Source organism: Calypte anna, chromosome 2, assembly GCF_003957555.1.
Source record: "Calypte anna isolate BGI_N300 chromosome 2, bCalAnn1_v1.p, whole genome shotgun sequence".
NCBI classification, from domain to species: Eukaryota; Metazoa; Chordata; class Aves; order Apodiformes; family Trochilidae; genus Calypte; species Calypte anna.
The window spans coordinates 10,285,472-10,304,714 of record NC_044245.1 but is presented as its reverse complement, the minus strand read 5'-3'; the positions used below and the strand labels follow the sequence as shown (position 1 = coordinate 10,304,714).

The 19,243-nt window shown below is 36.0% G+C and overlaps 1 protein-coding gene across 1 annotated transcript in view; it reads left to right on the top strand.

The window, feature by feature from the left end:
* The window catches only part of PTPRN2 (protein tyrosine phosphatase receptor type N2), a 622,484-nt gene that overhangs the window by 205,667 nt on the left and 397,574 nt on the right, over nucleotides 1-19,243 (top strand). The window contains exons 4-5 of the mRNA XM_030445109.1: nucleotides 6,811-6,928; nucleotides 11,276-11,438. Of these exons, the coding sequence (XP_030300969.1) occupies nucleotides 6,811-6,928; nucleotides 11,276-11,438 (281 nt within the window). The remainder of the gene's footprint in view (nucleotides 1-6,810; nucleotides 6,929-11,275; nucleotides 11,439-19,243) is intronic.

The following is a 19,243-nucleotide window of genomic DNA, read 5'->3' as shown; positions in this document are numbered from 1 at the left end:
GCTACAGAAATGCTGCATTATGAGAGGAGTAAGTGGAAGTTGAGAGTTGTATAAGACACCTAGTAAAGGAAGAGTAGGATAGAAAAGGAAGAAGTGAACAGAAAAACAGAAAAATGAAGGTTATTTTGACAGAATAAGGAAATCGGAGGAAATCCACTGGAGGTTGCAGAGGATTAATGTAGTAAATGTAAAAGACAGCTGTTTTGCAGCATAGAACTAACAGCAGACTTTTTGGGTTAAATCTGGAATAGTCATATGCGCTTTGGTGTGGTTGTCAGCTAAAAGAGCTGGGTGAAACAAGCAAAGCAATCTCATCTTTATTTTAGTATCACTATTTTGGGTGCATATTAATATTTCCTGATGTTCATGATAACTCTTTGGACTGACAGCACTTAGAAAATGTCTGTGCTTAGCCTGGGATCAGAAGGAAATGGAGGGATGGGAGAAGCACCTTTGCTCACCAGATATTAGATTTTATTGCTTTTTTGTAAATATGTCACAGCCTAAGCCATTCAAGTTAAAGATGTAACTGACCATGAATTAAATTAAGGCTGAACATTAATGTAAAATTTTAAGTATACAAGAAGCCCCCTTTTGCTTATCTTCCTTCCTAAAAAGCATTTCTGTGAATTGAATGATCTGCTTTCAGTTTGTGCATCATCACTTTGTGAAAAAGATTATATGACGCAATAAATAGCATAGGATTTATGTGAAGGATCTCGGAGCTCCCTTTCTTGTATCCATTTTAGTCTTTGGAAAGTAGCCTATTCTAGTTGGCAGTTAGATGCTGTATTTTGTATTACCATATTATTCTTTTATTACTCTCAGCTCCAGTGGCATAAAAATCTTAGGTAACACTTAAAATATTTCTCTTGTATAAACCAGTTACTTCTAGCTGTCTACAAGAGCTGAAATAAAAGTAAGGAAACATTGCACACTAAGTCCTGTGAGAGCATTTTATAATCTCCTTGTCAAATGAAGCACTTGTTTGGCTTTTCAAAAACCAGAAATTCCAAAAATCTGAAGAGAAGAACCTTCCCTCCACCTTCTAGGATAGTTACTTAAGAGTAAATTAAAATCAAGGCTGTAAGAAGATCACGCTGGTAACTTAATTCCATGGAGATTGTCACTTTTATTTATAATAAAACAATGTATGAAAACCTGAAATCGTAATCCTTAGCCATCCCTTTTATCTGTTTATTCAAATAGAAGCTCCTTTCCTGTGAATGAATTGCTGCTGTATGCAGAGACTGAAATTCTTGCATAGTCTTGAAAACATCTCATTAGAAGCTCCAGAAGAGGGCAACAAATTCACCTGTGCCAATCCAGTACTTGGCACTGCTGCTGCAAAATGCAATGGGAAAGGCAAGGAAAGAGCAAAAGCTCCTCATAGATTTAAGGAGAGCTTGACCACAGCTTCTTTTGAAATGGATTGAACAAGAGTGGTGATGACTGCTTACAGCTCCCTGTAGTTTCTTCAAATAGTCTATACCAGATTCAGCTCTAAATCATTGCAGCTTTTGACCACAACAAACAAATTTAGTTTGAGTAAGTTTTCCTGGAAGTGCAGTCCAAAACTGTCTTGGTAGATTTTCTTCTGGTTTTGTAGAGAGCATAATCAGTTGCAATTTTTGGAGCAGATGAATGTTCCAAGCCAAAGATAAAAGAGGTTTAACCATACTGGGTTGTGCCAAGTCATAGGAAGAGCTGGAAATGAGCTTCAATATGCAGAAGTGGGTTCAACTTCTCTACTACTATATTTGCCATTAAGCTGCCATTGCAAGTGGTATTACAAAAGTGCTTTCAGAAGTTGTAGTTTTCTTTGATCATAACAGGAAATGTCAGGATTTTATCTTTTCACTGTATTCTTAGGTAGGCAATACAGCAATTGAAAGAATGATTTTTTTAATAAGCAATCTCAGCATTAAAGCTGCAATTTTGACTTTAGCTGCTTCTGAAATATGTGAAAATTACTGAAGGTGCCCTTGAGCTCTCAAAGTAGGGGTCTGGGATGAGAATGAGGGCAGCTGCTCTAGAGGATGTGGAAAGGGAGCCTGCAGAAGGACACATCTGTACATGGACCTGTCTGTTGTGAAAACTGGGAAGAAACCAAATCACTCCAAATTCTGCAGTCATTCTGACAGCTGAAATAGGCATAAAAATTTGCAACACATGGCATGGGTGATGTAAGTCTCTGAGCTCTACAAAGGAGTGTTTTCTGGCTGAAATGAAGTAGAAGTTGAAGGCAGATCAGAGAAAAACCTGTTTTGTCGTACACTGTGTAGGAATAAAATAGATAACATTACCAAAAACTGGGAAAAAGATAATGCCAGAACTCAAAAATAGTAACATGTTCAGGCTTCAAATCTGAATATTTCTGAGGTTTTTTGGACTGTGTATGGGGACTTTCCTGACAGAGAGGGATCAGGTTTTAGTATATGGGCTTCTGCCAATATATAATAATTCCCTGTTTATTTGACTAGACTTGGTACATAACAATAATTTTGTTGCCAATATATTGATGCAGAACTAATAACTTTGAATTTTGATTGGCACAAGATGTGGAAGAGTCTCAGGGCATTACCCTGACAAACAGAGGTATTGCCAGAGATATCTGAAGAGCCCCATGCAGCCTCAGGCTGGTTGGTATTAGGAACAGGAAGATTTTCACAGCCAAACCTTTGGGCAGTGAGAACTGTTGTTCCTTTAAAAGACTTAAATCAGAGTCCACTGATTTACACCAGAATGACTTTGCAATGTTAAAATGATGTCTCTCTTTCCTGGGCCTTCAGAGAGGGTGCAGATTATTTGTATGAATAATTTTGGATTAAAGTAAGTTGAGACAGAGAAGTAGAAGATGAATGTTTTCAACAGTTGCTAATATAATTTACATGTATTAAAGATGTGGTCATGTATAGTTAAAGAAGCATTAGGTTTCTCTAAGATGAAAAAGAGTTGGAAACACAGGAAGGCATGCCATTACTTAGACAAACTGAACAGCTGAGAAAAGAAAATAAATATTAGAATTTTGATTATTTTACAATAATTCCGTGTAATTGGAAAGCAGCAAAGCCAATTAAGGAGGTTAAAAGTGAAATTTTATGATAAATGTGAAAATAACATCAACTTTACTTTTGGGACAAATGCTAATACTATCTTTAGCGGTGTAAACCTGTGATAACTGTTGGCTTCACTGTTTATATTGCTTGCTTTTTATTTTATTTCAATTAATAATTCTTAGACTGATACTCTCTGTTGACATAGTCATTGCTAAGTGTTGAACATAGTGAGGACCTAGACAATAATGATTTCTTAATTAATATTGTAGTTAAGTGGGTAATAGTGATAATTTATTATGCTGTGGAAAAAAAAAAAGATCCAGTGAGATGCCTGGTTAAAATAAAGTAAGACCAGTTGCATGTAGAGCAACACCATTGGTTTTGATGTGCAGGCTGGTTTTACTGAAGGTATTTATGCCTTACTTCACTGTCTCTACAGTGCACATACATTTCGATTATGGAATTTCAAAGAAATAAAAAAGAGAATTAAATCTCGAGCCCTGACACCAGTGCAAAAGTGCCACTTTTCGTGAGTAAAATACGCACCAAGGGTTTTTTTCCATGAGGTCTAATTATTACCAGTTCTCTTCAGCTGAGAGCAATTTTATATCTTCTGCTGCTGTTGCTGGTGTAGCTTTTGCCTCACGCCCATGTCTGCCAGGCTCCTTTCTCTCTTTCCTTGGCATTGTTTGTCTGTGGGAATTCACAGTTGGGAGACGCAGGTCCCGGGCAGACCTGCAGCAGGGGGGATGGTTAATCAGGGGTTGGGCGTCCCCCGGTACCATTCCCTGTTAGTGACATGGAAGTAATGTGTGTACCAGAGCACTGCTGTGATCCTGCTCAGCCACTGGAGAGAAATTGTAATAATTGGGTGGTGAGGCAGGAGCTGGCACTAGGTGTGACGGCAGAGACAAAGGAACAGGAAATCACCATACGGCGTCATATGCTCCTTCTCAACCTTAATTTTGATTGCAGCTGTCAGCGTGGCATTATGGGTCTTGAATGTCCTGTTTTATTCAGCTCAGTGGGTGGGAGAGATTTTTTTGAAACTAAAACAATGCTGGAAAATGACTGGCATACTGTTAGCTTTAGACATGTAACATTTCCTGAGATAGCTGCGCAGGAAAAATCAATATTAACTTATTGATGAGGGTATTTTTGTATTAGTTAAAATTTGCATTTTTCATCCATGTCTTGTTCTAACCCTTATGTGAGTTGACATATACTAGGAGATGCAGTTGAGATGCCGTATTCCCTTAATTCTACTTTCTTATGCTCTAAGAAACATCCTGATTTTCATTCATCTTATTTACTCCTCTTTAATGCCACAGTTGTTTTCTTCTACAGTATTAGGGATGGTGTGCTTGTACTGATTTGAAATATGTCATGAGAAAATGTTAAAATAATGCCGCAGGAGAAATACTTTAAAAAGTTATACTGTTATTAGGAACTGTGGCAACTGAGATTGCAATGGTTTCTTATGCTTTTTTTACCAAAACCCTAGTTTTATGGAGGGATAAAAGCTCACGTGTTAGCACCTTGGTCTGCAGCCACGTGTAATCTTCAAGACTGAGGAACATAAATTTCCTGTCTGTGTTCAGCTAAAGTAGATGAACTCTTCACGCTCTAATTTTAATAAAACTCTTGAGAGTAATTTGGTCTATTTTTCTTGAAAGATTATGTAATTTATTGTGCACTTTTTAGCCTTTAATAGTGCTGGTGTTCAAAAGTGCAACTTTGGACACACAGCTATTGATATACTGATTTATCAACTAGGCTAATGGTGTTAATCTATGTATATCTTGCCTGAATTTTTTTGTTGCATGTTCTTTTAAGCTTAAATGTTATCATAGTTTTTTCTCCTGCTTTTATAAAACAAATGTGTAGTGCTAGGCAACCGAGAAAAATACTTCAACATATACATTTATTTATATATGTATACGTGTATATATATATATAAACTTTCAAGTAAAAATTGTAATATCACTACACCAAAATACTATGTGCGTGATGACTCATTTTTGTGTATCCACATAAGAATGTGTTCTGAGCAGCCTTATATTGAGATTTTTGGAATGGCTTGGAAAGGTTTGAATGGTTTGAATCCACTGCACATTTGAAAAGGTGAGATCAGATCTAAAAATATCTTGGAGATTCTTCCGCCTCCCAAGGGTCTGGAGTAATTTACTGCAGCCATTAACATGTAACATGATTTCAGGTGAAGTGTTTCCTCAATAAATTTGAGAAACATTTTTATCAAAGGAAAGGAGAAAGAAGAAGCAAAAATAGAGTGGAACCATGACATATAAAAAAGCTTTTTTATTTGTAAAACATCTGGTTTTACATTGGTTACATTGGTTCTAGATTTTTTCATAATTATTTTCATTAATAAAGAAAAATTAATTTTGGGATGCAGTCCACATAAATTTTGCCTAGATGGGGACTTTATTTCCTACAACTTGTCTGAATCCCAGGAAACAGCAGTTTAAATACTTTCTAGCTCTCTTTAATGTCATACCAGATTTCTTTAAAAAGGTCCTTCTTAGGCTAAAAATTTGATAAATGTTAATTTTTGCTTCTGCACACTCAGAGCTGTCTGCTTTGGCAGAATGGACAAACCTTCTGTTTAGACTTTGTTTAAATTCTGGTCTTAAGTAAAAAGACAATGAGATCCACCTCAATCCAGTGGAAAAATCTGTGGAATACAGATGTTCTTTTAATACTTCACTAAAGATAAACTCATCCAAGGAGTGAAGTGGCCAGGTTTTGCTGAGGCTGATGCTTTAGTTGCCTCCTAAGAGACTGCCTCTACCAACAAATCTGATGTTGACTGCAAATGGTGATGAAGTTTATAATATGTGTATGAAATAGGGACTGAACCAGAAATCCCCATTCCAAGGCTGATTCCAGCAGCCAGCTCTGTCACCTTGCATCAGGTGCTAGAAAGAATTTTCTTTCAGTGGTTTAGTATAGGAAGATACTAGCAGGGTAACCATAACTGGAACTTCTACCAATATTCATCTGAGGGTTTTGTGGCATTTTTTGTGCGTGGTGTAAAAGCAGAAATTTCCCTCAATTATGTGATATTTAGTTATTAGATAATTACATATGATTGCATGGGCAAGTTCTAAGAACTAAAGTGTTACCGTAACATCTAAAAATCTACAAATTGGATAACTGTTATGATTGGATTTATATCATTATTTCAAGTATAATTACCATGAGATTGGCAGTGCATGTAATTAATGAGTAATCACTGGAATTTGCCTTCATAGTAGCACTTCTTTCTTGGTGTAAAGTTCTTTAAGGATAAAGATAATATAAATACACCTCCATGTATGTTATACCAAAACTTAAGGTACTTATTTCCATTGCAGTGCTATCTTCTTAATGTTCTAAATCCATCGTTGTTCTAAAACCAACATGTCAATAGATATCAGTTAGTGAGATAATGTCCACAGCTGTCCAAATTAACTTTTTTTCAAATCTATTTAAACTTGTTTTTATCCAGCTAAAATTCAGCTTAGAGTAATGTCTTTCAAAATGCCCTCACATTATCTAATGTCTTATTTCCTTTGCAAGAAATTTTAACAAAATTTAATTCAGAAGGGTCCTGTAGTTCACTCTTGTGTTCCGATTGAACAAAGATTCTTTTTTCTTTTTTTTTTTAAATATTGTTTATATGGAACACAAGTTATCAAATACTGATTTTGCTTCATTTCATTGTTTGTTTGTTTTCCTTATTTACCAGGTCTTACCTGGAGAGATGATTATACACAGCATGTTATTGGTCAGGAACTCTCAAGCATTCACAAAATCCACAGCAGGCGCCCTGATATATTTGCATCTGAAGGATCTGACACAGGAAGGTAAGTCTTCCATTGTGGTCTTGCCTTGTAGGTTTTTGGGAAGGTTAGCAAATGATGAGAAATAGGTTGACACTGATGCTGAATAAACATCACCAAAACTACTCACTATATAATAAAGGGAAATTAATTATACCAAGGCACTGAAAACACCAGTAGGAAAGCAGAAGACAGAATAAGCGAAAACCCTCAACCCTGTTTTTCAGGATATCATAAAGTTAAGAAATGACACCTTCTATTGTTAATTTAAGTGTCAGAATTAAAGACATCAAGTCTTCTATCCAGTTGATGCAGTGTCTTGTGTCAGTTCAGCCAGATCTACTTATGACCAGCTTAAAAAGGCAGACGTACACAGTATCTCAAAATCAGTGAAATTGCAAGAAAGGGTTTTCTGTTAGAAAACTTCCTTCTCAGTGGATCAAAGCTTGAGCTTCTAGCCTTGACAGACAAGATATTGAATGTTTGGCTTAAGAGTTTCATATACTGCAGCATGTGGTTTGAGTACACTGCAAAGCCATTTCTTATCTAGAATGCGCTTTTATGGAAATGAAAAATGCTGTGTAATCCATACTGTCCAGTGGCTTCAGCTGTTTTTACCTCATTTTTTAAATTTAATTCATAGAATTTGACCCTGTATTTCAAGCATTTGCTGATTTGAAAGCATTCCTTTTCAATGATGATGAAAACATCACAGCACCATGCATTTCAGGAGTGCAGTAAGCTAGAAACTTCTAAAGATCTGTAGATCTATAGAGAATGATAAAGGTGATAAAAACGTGGTTGAATCCATAAATATTTTCACTGCTTAGCTATTCAAGATGTCATTACTGTCTGGGTTACTCTCTGTACATGGTATCAGAAATAAATGAATTTCGTCTGGGGAATTTTGGTTTTTTAGAATGAATTTGTCTAAAAATTTTATTTGTGAGAGTAGGATAAAATAAACCAGATTTCTATGAGACTAAGACTATATTCTGCAGTGTCCCAGATTCAAAGTTATATAAAAATATCATATATAAGAAAATTCAGAAAATAGTTTCTTTTTCAGACTGAGAAGAGATGATCACTTTTAGAAGTTGCTGTTGTGATCAGGTTTGAGGTGTTTTGTGTTTTTAACTAGAAATACACATTTAAAAAAAATAAACCCATTTTGTATATTGACACTTTCAGATCATTGGAATTTCAAATGTGTTCCACTTATAACAGTTCCTATTGTGGATAGATTTTCTGAAGTTACCAAGCTGTGCTTCTGAAAGCGTTGTCTTATGTGCCAACAGTTTAAAGCATTAATTGATTTTTCTGGTTGTCCATTTGCAATATATTCTGTAGGTCAGAGAACAGTAGGACTTTTCCTCTGGCGTCCTGTAGATTGTGATAAACTTTGCTATATGTTTAGTCTGCTCAATGCACTTGCTAAAATCTTATCGGATAATATCGAACAATTAAAAAAAGAACTTAGTGTAGGTATCTGATTATCAAACAGCATTATGGCAGGAAGACCTTTTATTAAGGGTAGAGTGTATAATAAGGCAATATGAAGTCATGCTAATGAGTCATTAATCCCCACAGAGCTGCTGAGAGCAAGAAAATAGACTCAGACACTTGAAAGGTAAATTGACTTAGGCTATATTAGTGCATATGAAATCTGATGGAACAGAAGACATGGATTTCATCTCTAAAAAAATGCTGAAAATGGAAGCTTGGTTTCAAGATGAAAGTTTGTTCTTTGGTAGCTAACTGGAGTGTATATGGGATTTCCTGGGCCCTTATTGAATTTGAAAAAAAACACCACTCTTGAAAGAGGATCCAAGATAAAGGAAAAAAATCCATTCTGCACACAGGGGATAAATGTCAGTTGTGTTCATTGGTGCAATTAGGCTAAACCACAAACATTTCCCAGCAACCTTCAATGTATGAAAAAGGGTATAGCATTATTTCTATTATAATACCATCATTAAGACAGTAATAAGATTCTCACAGCATTTAAAAGGGAGAAACTTTATTCTAAAAAATGTGATATATATTAACTGGGAACATTCTAGCAATTGTAATATCTGAGGTGCAGTGATATATTTCCACACAAAATCTTCTGAAGTGCTGCTTTTTTCTAAGAAATACATAATTATTTATGTGGATAAATAATATTTTCTATATACCCTGAAGTTCATGATATGAAAAGTCCTTTTCTAGAACAAATTAAATAGGAAAACATTTCCAAATAAGTACACACACACAAAACAAATCAACTGAGAGTCATTTCTCCTACTCAACAGGTACCTTTATGTATTTCTTTCATCCATTTTCCAATATCACTTTGTCAATTTTGAGAAATATTTTTTGTCAAATTGAGAAATATTTTAATTCTATTTCAACAATACCTCGTTTAATGCAGTTTGCCATCTGTGTTAACAAGGTGAACAGTGATATTCTGGTGAACTATATACATTTTAAAAAATCTTTCAGATTTAATCATTATTGGTTTTAATCATCAAATGAAATTTAATGTGGTAATTGTTTAAAAATCCATATTATGAAATATTATATCTAATGTGGAATTTAAACACAATCTGAGCACATTACTCTTTCTGTAAGAGAAATGAGAAATCTTAAACCCCAGATTTTGCTTCTACCACCACTGTGAGTCATTTTATACTGTAAATAATATCTTGAAAAGCTAACCTAAATACTGTCTTTTATCTGTGCATTCAGTTCCCATTAGCTCCAGTAGAAATCCTTGCAGTAGAATTTGGTCTTGTATTTCTATTTCCCCTTTCTTTCCAAAGTTAGTGAAGAAAGGAGAAGATAGGAGTTGGAATTAATTGATGAATGAAAGATGAGTGTTTGAAAGAGGGATCTCTCCTATGATGAGAACCTCTTTGGATTAGTTCATGTCTACTGAAGCAGAAAGGATACTGCCCAGCTCTTTCTAAACTTCAGAAAAGTTTTAGTCTGGCTTTAAGTTGACAAGTAGGTGGATAATGTTACCTGCACAGCCACCCTCCGTTATAAGGCAGAATTTAAGAGCTCTGGAATAAGAGGAAAATACAAAGATCAGGAGAAGGAGGCAAGACTTAGGGTGAATTCTATCAAGGTCCCTCAAGTGCTCTGTGCAGTAAAGCTTCATTACTAAAACTTCTCTCTAGTAAAATTTCATGGAACATTTTTCTGCTACTTCAAAGCGGGCAACCCTGTGAACACAATTGGTTGCGATGCCACCACAGTAAATTAGGTTATTAATTACATTTATTGGCATTAAATTAGTCAGGACACACTTTTGATACAACTGTGAGCGTGGAAGGAAGGCTGTTACTTTGTGCAGGAAATAATGTAGTTAACCCCAAGATTTGGAAAATGAGATAATGGTACTCACTCAATCTGTGCCTCCAAACAAGCACCATTGGATGCACTGTTAGGGTAAAATTTTTCTTACACTGATGCAAAGATGTTACAAGGAAAATGTTGTCTCATCTCCCTCATTTGGAAAAACTCTTCCACATGGAATTGTTCTTCCCTGAAGCAGTATGTGGACATGTGTGTACAAAATGGCGGCAGAAAACATGTGATAACCATCAAATTAAAGTGTCACTCAGGGAAGTAAGCAGCCTGAGAACCCTTTTTTTATGCAAAGAATGAAATAGTTACTGGTGTTGCCATTTAAATTATTGTCATCATGGACATGTTGAGGTAGATGAGGAGAGTGGGTTATAATTCCAATTCACTGCATAAAGCAATCTGAATCCCATATGAACACCTTTACATTCCTATTGTTTAATCCCATTTGTAGTTTTTTTTCCAAACATCACCTCTACTCTATGAATCCTAGGCACAAGGGAAGAGCAGAAGACATAATTTTTCCATTTCATTATTTCTTTTTTAAGCCTTTTGCCAGAGCTAACTTTCTCACTTATTTCTATGCATCTGACTCTATTCTGTAAATTGGTGAAGTACCAAATTGATGTTGAATCTAATCATCATTCAGCAACTTGTTTAAATTCTAGAATCCTCTCATTTTTCTTTGGGGTGCAATTTAATCATGCATATTTTCTTTTTACAAATATTTTCTTTTCTTCCAAATACGACTTTGCCTTTATGTGGCCATTTTATTTGATTTACTGTTGGATCATTAACTTTGATTCATGCAATAAGTTGTTAATAGTGCAATATTTTTTGGCTGCTTTTGCCAAAACATTTGATTTTCTATTTTTTCATGGTTGCTAAAATTTTGAATGACTTTTTGTTATGTACAGAACTAACTTCAGTGGTCTGCAGTATAAGACAGTGACTTTTTCATTGGGCACTTTACACATTGTACAGGCCAGTAATTTTCTTTGTCTTGCTTTTGCTGTGCAGGACTTTGGGACAGAATGGAGATAATGAAAGAAATTATGATCTGGAAAATGATGTGAACTTGGCCAAGTCTCTTCAGCAATATATTAAATATCTCAGTATTCTCTCTCAGTCTGCAGCTCCAAATTTGTATCCACGGAAGACAAGCGACAAAGCTTCTTTTAAGGTAATATTTAAAATTTGGTTCCTGCATTCTGTGATTTTGGCTTCCTTCTTTGAATCCTCTTTCTTTTGCAATTTTTCATTGTGTCCTGAGACCAGACATTGTTTCTTATGGCTTCTTACACTTGATTATTATCACTGTACTAACAAAGTTCTCTCAAAAAGCGTTAGGTCAGTGTCAGCATAGTAATCAATAGAACTTTTCTAATCTGGTGGCTTTTACCTTGGTTATGAATGGATGGTATGTGAGGACAGAGGAAGAGTGGTATGAAGGTGGTTACACCTTCACTGGCTGATCTGAAACCCTTCTTATAGCATATGAACTGCTCCAGGGAGCTGACTGAACTGCCCTGTGAATTCTTGCTGGTGCTTATGATGCGTAGAGTAGAGCTGACACAATCTTTGAGATTTTGGTACAAGATCTGATAAATTGTTCCTCAACATTTCCAGCTTCTAATTGATCATAATGGGAGCCTATCAAGATCAAGATATAAATATCTGATTAGATCACTCCAAATTTTGGAATTGGTTATGTCAAAACCCCACCCCATACAAATATCTATTTGAGGACTAAAACATTTTTTTTTCTTTCATAGAGAAAATCTGTTTTGCTTGAAGATGGATCTTGCTAAATTTTAAAAAAATATTTGATAAGTGGTTGCATATGACAGACCCTTGCAACCCTGTATCTTTTGCTCAAAAAAGGTGTTTATCAAGAGCAAACTATTATTTTCAAGAAACAGGCTATTATAGTGATCCTTTAAAAAATCATTAAGTCCTATTTGCATGAATACAATGTAAATGCAACAACCTTAGTTAAAAAAATATACTGAAGTTTTAGGAAAAAACCCCAAGAGAATAAAATAAAGTGCCACAGCCAAATTGTTGGGGGTTTTGTTTTGTCTTTTTCCTAGACACTAACTTAGTATATCTGAAACAGCATGTCCCAACAGCAGTATCAGTTATATGAACCACTTACTCATGGCATAACTGAAGTGTTATTATTTTTGTGTAGCAGTCAGAAGTTTCCAATTTTATTCATTGGCATATATAAGATTTATGATTTATGGTGCATGTCATTAGGGGTAAGAGAAACTTGCAGGCAGTGGCAAGGCAGCTTTGGGGATGGGTGAGTGACGAACTGCATGGCACTTTTCCTCTGCTCATGAGCAATGAGTGCAGTGAGGATGCCCTGCTTTGAATCAGTGCCTTTCAGAGACAAGAAAACTTGCTCAAGAAGTGTTTCAGTGGGTCTGGTGCTGTCATGCAAGTTCATAAATAATCCATATGGCTGAGACCTTCTGTAGGGAAGCCTGCTGTGATAACACCACCCACCAACCTTATCGAGTGTTGCCATGGCGATGGATACTCTGAAGCCTGGGGGAGTTGGATAAAGAGAAGAAAATCTGGAAATGAAGCACATATAGGAGCATACTGTACACTTCTATTCACTGAGGAGCACAGATGTGGTACCTATAATTTAAAATAAAATAAAAGGAAAATTATCTTAAAGCTTAGCAATAAGACATGAATTTTAAATCATTCAGGAGATGTTTCTAAGATTCATTAGGCAAAAAAAAAACCCAAAAACCGAAACCAGGAAACCAGGATTTCTGCTACTCCAGGAAACAGAAAAATAGTAAATTTAATTATTTGAAAACAGTAGGAAGGAAAGTAACTGCAGGAGCTGCATTTGATATGGCCATAACACTTGAAACTGAAAATAACTCTTATGAATTTTAATTGTATGCTTCATTGGTATTTTCATTTTGGTACCTTATTTTTTATTTCACATATGGATAAATTACGAATGTGCATTAAATAATCGTAGCAAGATCTTATCTTTTCAACTTTCTTGAGCTTTTCTGAATTAAAAGGAAGGTGAAAGGTACTTACCCTAACTAAACTTAGAATTGCAGCTTTTGGACCTTTGCCCTTTTAAAAAGAAATTTCTTTCAAGTGTGTATTTACATCAGTCACTTCATTCTTAATGCTGGGGATTCAGAGATGTAACACTATGGTTGCTTTAATACCTTACTTGCTATGAAATATAGCTGAATCTTGCAGAAATTTAGTACTTGTAGGCAGACTCTGAGTGCATTCTGATTTGTTCCAAAACTGCCATCAGAGGAGTCTGACTGAGGGTAAAAAGAAAGAAAAAGAGTATTTAAAATATTTGTTATACTACAAAAGTCTTATTTAGTATCCTAAATATTTGTAACCAAACTATTTTACAACCTTTTGGTCTATTGTTTGCCTGTTTTCCATGTGTATTAGCAGAATAAAAGCAGGGAACTTCAATATTACAAAGAACATAGCATACATACAGTAATGCATACAGTTGTAAAATAAGACACAGCAAGACCTGAAGCAGGTAACTCTTTCCTTGTTTCCCTTGTTGAAACAACTTGGTTAAATGGTGAGAGAAATAGCACTATTTAGTCATGGGATGGATCAAAATTCCTGTAATGTCTACCATTTATTGCAAGAGCTTCTTTTAGTGATTTTTGAAGCCCTTGAACTTCCTCACTAACTTGGAATTTATCCACACTATTTAGCCAGTATCTACTGCAGGCTATCATCTGGCCAGTTGATTATGACTGCCAGTGGATAAATAGCAGTAAGCCAGAAGATTTGGTGCATCTCTTTCCTGAGGATTGAATTTGGAAAGAACATTTCACTTTAATTCATCTGAAAGGAGTTGTTCAGAAAATGAGCACTTGGTGGCATTTGTTCCTTAAGCATTAGCCTGTGGGTTTTTGGTGGTGCTTTTTTCCCTCCACTTGGACTTAGAGGAAGATTTTACTGTTCACAAAATGTTCTGTTATCAATATTTGTGGTTCCTTTCTACCAAACCTGGTCTTAGTATGGAAATAACATACAGCCAGGCTGACAGACAAAATGAGAAAGCTTTTTTATCTTCTCTATTGAGGTGAGAAATACAGAGCCTGTAACTCATGTATGAATTCCCCTGCTCTTCTCCCCTCCAGTTATAGCACATCCCTCTGTTCCAGAAAACAAAATAAAGCAAAACAAAACCACAAAACAAACGGACCAACCAAACAAAAACCCAAAACACAAACGAACACAAAAACCAGAAAAAAACCAGACCAGAAAAAAACACTACACGGCTGACAGTGCTACAGAAACTGAGTACCAGAGTTTTGTTGGGTTTGAAGGGACAACAGGTATCTGATGTTACTAAAGCTTGTCAGCTGTAAAAGGAGAGGTTGCTTTGCTGCTGACAGCAGCTCTGTGTGAATGTTTGCATAGCAGGGGCATGTGGGAAGCCTTGAGGAAATCTTAATATAAAGGAGGTGGGAAAAAAAAAAAAGAAAAGCTATGTCCACAGTGGCTGCTACAACACAGCAAAAAAAAGAGAAGCTGCAAAAATGATCGGTATGGAAGTGAATAATCCTGTTCTCTACTTTACACCATTGATTAACTGAGTTAGTAAGGAATGATCTTACATTTTGGTTTTTTTTAAAGTCTACATGCCTGCAGTTGGACAGTTATATGAAATTTCAGTTATACTGCTTTCATCTGACCAAGAAGATTTTTTTCAATGATCTTAAAAAGAGAAGATTTGAAAAGTGATCCAAAAGTGATCCAAATTACTTAAAAGTCTCAAAATAGGGAAGAAAATAGAAATAACTCACCTGGAACTGCTTGCTTTTTTTATTGTTTAGCTATCATCTTTACCCATTTTTTTGCCTCTGGCAGTCACATTTGTGAATTTTTTTTAATACCTCAGGCTGGCAGAAGTGCCCTGCTTTGGTAACCTGGCACTGCACTGTGCTCATTTCAGAGATGGTGGCTACAGCATATACAGTTATTGTTAGTACCACACCACAGAGCTCAACACCCTCTTCCTTACTGTTGTGACTTCCCTGCTCCAGTCTGGGTCTGGATGCTCCATTGGTTCATTTGGGAAACCTTCCAGGCTGTAGGAATGAGCAAGGGTCCTGATACCCTTATACTACTGCTGCGTTTCTTGTTTCAGATGTCTCTGGTTTAGAGCTTAGTGTTTTAGGGCTAGAAGATGCTATTGCTTTTACTCCTTTTATTCCTTCCCCTTGGCTTGGCCTCTGAGGTCTTCAGGCATTGGTCCTATCTACTGCTAATGTCATCTTCAGGGTGGTTTGCCATCCAGGACTTAGTACATAGTGTAGTCAACAGGAGAGAAAAATTGATTAAATTAGAGTTTTCAGGGAGTTTCATCTATTTTCTGCCTTTCTGTTTCTTTGGGTTTAATTGCTTTCTTTTGTTTTCAAGGTAGACTACATATAAATATTGGTATTGCAGAAATCCACTGTCTCAGGTATTCTTACAAATTTTTAAGTAAAGAGTTTGGAAAAAACCCCCCAATCTTTAGAATCAAGGAAGTCAATAATAAAGGTCTTTGCAGTGAGAGGTGAGTGGCAGAGGGGTATGGCTGGTTATTAGATCAGCAGCACAGTGGAGCTGAGAGGGGAGAAGGCACAGATAAAAACTTATGGTAGAGTCAGTTTGCTGGTATCTAGAAGAGTAAGAAAGTTAGGCAGGGGATTGGGTAAAGCTTAGCTTTTAGTCCTTAGTATAAGAGGGAGCCTTCCTCCTATTTTCCCCTTTCACACTCAGGGAAGACAACTCATAGCTTTGGGTTCAGCTGATGCTTTGTAATTGATCTACTGAACAAACTGGGATGCATGGCAGTTAGAAAGGGTTGTTATTTATTTTAGAAAATCTAAGAATGCAAGTGCTCAAAGATATACCCAACTTAGCTGCAAATAATAATTGCTGTGATTAACTAGTAAAGTATGAAGTCATTGCTCACTTTAATCTGAAGCTTTAATTCAAAAAAGCAGAACCTTTAACATTGATTAAAATATAGTACTGAATGAAGGTAATCAGAAATTGATTTGACTGCTGAAAACTGAAAACTTTCTATGATGTATACATTTAAAGTCATACATGTAAAATTTAATATTTTATCTGTGGGAGACTACATATAAGAAAAAATTAATGCACACTATGCATAAAATTTTTATGCACCAGGAATAACTGAGAATGGAACATCTCCCTGAGGGTTGAGAATTGCTCATCTTTTGGTGTAACAATGCAACCACTCTTAGAGTAAAACTCAAACCTCTCACAAGTGCTGATGTTTTTATTTACCTGATGCCATTACAAAGTAGTGAAGGACTAAGACCGCTGTTTCCCAAACAGAGCCAATAGCTTTTCTGAGGTTGCGCAAGAAGTTTTTGCTAGAGTGTTGACAAAAGTTAAGCCTCAAATCACAGAAAAGCATTTAATCTTTTGGATCATTTCCCTCTCTACCTCTTCTCAGTAAAATAGAAACATAGTTCTCTTAAAACAACAACAACAAAAATAATCCTCTACACCAAACAAAAAAACTACAACCCCCAAAAGAAATGAAAAAACGAAACCCCATAAGCACTGAAACAGAATTTGATGTTTGTACTGTTGCAAGTCAGCCTAAACTAATTTTATCATCAGTGGGCAGGAAGAAAAAAATTCAAAGTTAGGATCTGTTCTTTCTGTTTAAAATTATTATATCAAATGTGGTAAGTTCTATCCTGTTGGCTATTCTGCATCAATCTGGTGTGAATAGCAAATTTCTTTCTGGGAAGACCAGTACACACACATTTGAAAGTCTACAGAATCATGGCTTCAAAGCCTCGTAGAATTATAGTCAGGTTGCTTGTAGCATAAATACAGAGTTGGGCAAGCTAATGTGATCTGTGATTGAATTTTTTTTTACCTTAGTAGTTTGGCAAGTGAAGACTCTACTGCCAGTACCCTGCTCTTCAAGTCTTAGACCTAACACTTACCTTTACAATATATCAGTTTTTATATGATTTAGTGACAGATTTTTCCTTATTACACATTTGGGAAAGCTTAATTATTTGTGCAATGATTTGAACATATATGTGCTGTAGAAATTATGTTATAAATGATGCATGTAGGCCTGGAGGGTTACATAGGACCAATTCGTTAACTTCTAATAATTTTCAGATGGAACATAGGTTGATAATTTAAAATCTCAAATATTTTCTGGACAATAAGTTTGCTTCTATTTTTAGCTATCTCCCCACCCCTTCAAAATCAACTGTTTTTTTGCCAAATATCGTGTTTGGATTTTTTGTTTCTGTCCTTTCTCCTACAATCTTGCTATTTGTTTTGCAAATATTTACTCACTGTGCTTCACTACAATGGGCTGAGTAAATAAAAGATGGAGAAGCTGCTACAAATTGCAAAGTGTATTCCAAATTTATTTTTAGATCTTATTTATCAAATGAGAGGCTAGAGCTGACACAAAATTTAAACTCTTATCTTAAGGCTTGTGTGAGTTTACTGATGTATACATTTCAGGACAATGCAACAACCAATTTTATTGTTTTTTTAATGAGAGGAAGAAAACCTCTAGCATTTGCCCAGGAATTGCTTGGTTTCTTGCAGCGGGGTTGTAAAGCAATGCTATAGATATGAATCCTACAGATTTCTTTCCACTTGCATTTGTTAGGGTAAAATTAGTCTCTAGATTCATATGTGAGTTATAAATATATTGAAATGGAGCTAATGTGCTCAACTTTTGGCAGATGAAGATGATCGTGGTTTTATGTAAATCATCTTTAGATAATGAGTTAACTCAACATACCAGGATATGCCTACAGAAAGTGTGTTTAAACATCATTCACTGAAACCTTAAGTAGCAGACTTACTGATGTATGAGCAAACTGTTCTCAGACAAGGGAAGCTGATAAACCATGGTACATATATCAGCACTGGTCACCATGCTGCACAATTTCTGCCGTCCACTGGGGGATGACTGTCAATTGTTTGTTCCTATTTGTAATGCCAGGGAGCTGCAGAACCCAGGAGCCTGATGGAGGTGAATCATAGAATCACAGAATTGGCTGGGTTGGAAGGGACCTCAGAGATCACCAAGTCCAGCCCTTTATCCACTACTGCTGCAGTTACTAGACCATGGCACTGAGTGCCACATCCAGTCTCTTTTTAAATATCTCCAGGGATGGAGAATCCATTACTTCCCTGGGCAGCCCATTCCAAATAGAATCATAGAAGCTGCTTCAGCAAGGGCACCACAGGACACACGATCTGATTCTGCTTGTTGGCACACAGAGCTCTTCTCATCCAGAAAAATAGTTACAAATGGAGATTATTGAGAAGATAGGACAGACTCTGCTAAGAGACACAAGGCATGGTCAGTATAATTACCCTGGCCAGCCTGCTTACATGCTACAGGTCCCTTTTACTGCCTTTACTTGTTTACCACAGCTGTTTCCCAATCCACCTTATAACATATAGCACAATTTGTAAAACTGGCAATTTTGTTTATGATGACCCCATGATAAATGTCAGGGAAAGACAATCTGGCACTGCTCCTACACCAAAGGAAACTTTTTATAACCCAGAGGATGAAGATGTGTCAGAAAGAACAACCAATTATGAAGAGTAAAGTTAGTGAATTCCTCAGCAGTACAAGAAATGGCAACAGAAGATAAAAAATTACTCATGCAGGAGAGTTTGTTGGAGAAGGGTGAAGGGTAAGCATTCAGCTAAGAGCATCCCAAGAATGGCTTGGAACATTTGAGACTTAAAAGTGAATTTCTTAATCAGAAATTTATGCATGAAAGAAATAAATGGAGTTATCCTCTCCCTTTTTTCTTTTGTTTTAGAAGACTGTTTTGTTTAAGAGTGGTAGACTATGCTGTGTGCAGTCAAATCTTTGTCAGCTGAAATTAAAGCAGTGTAGATTATTGAATGGTACGTGTTCAGACCCCA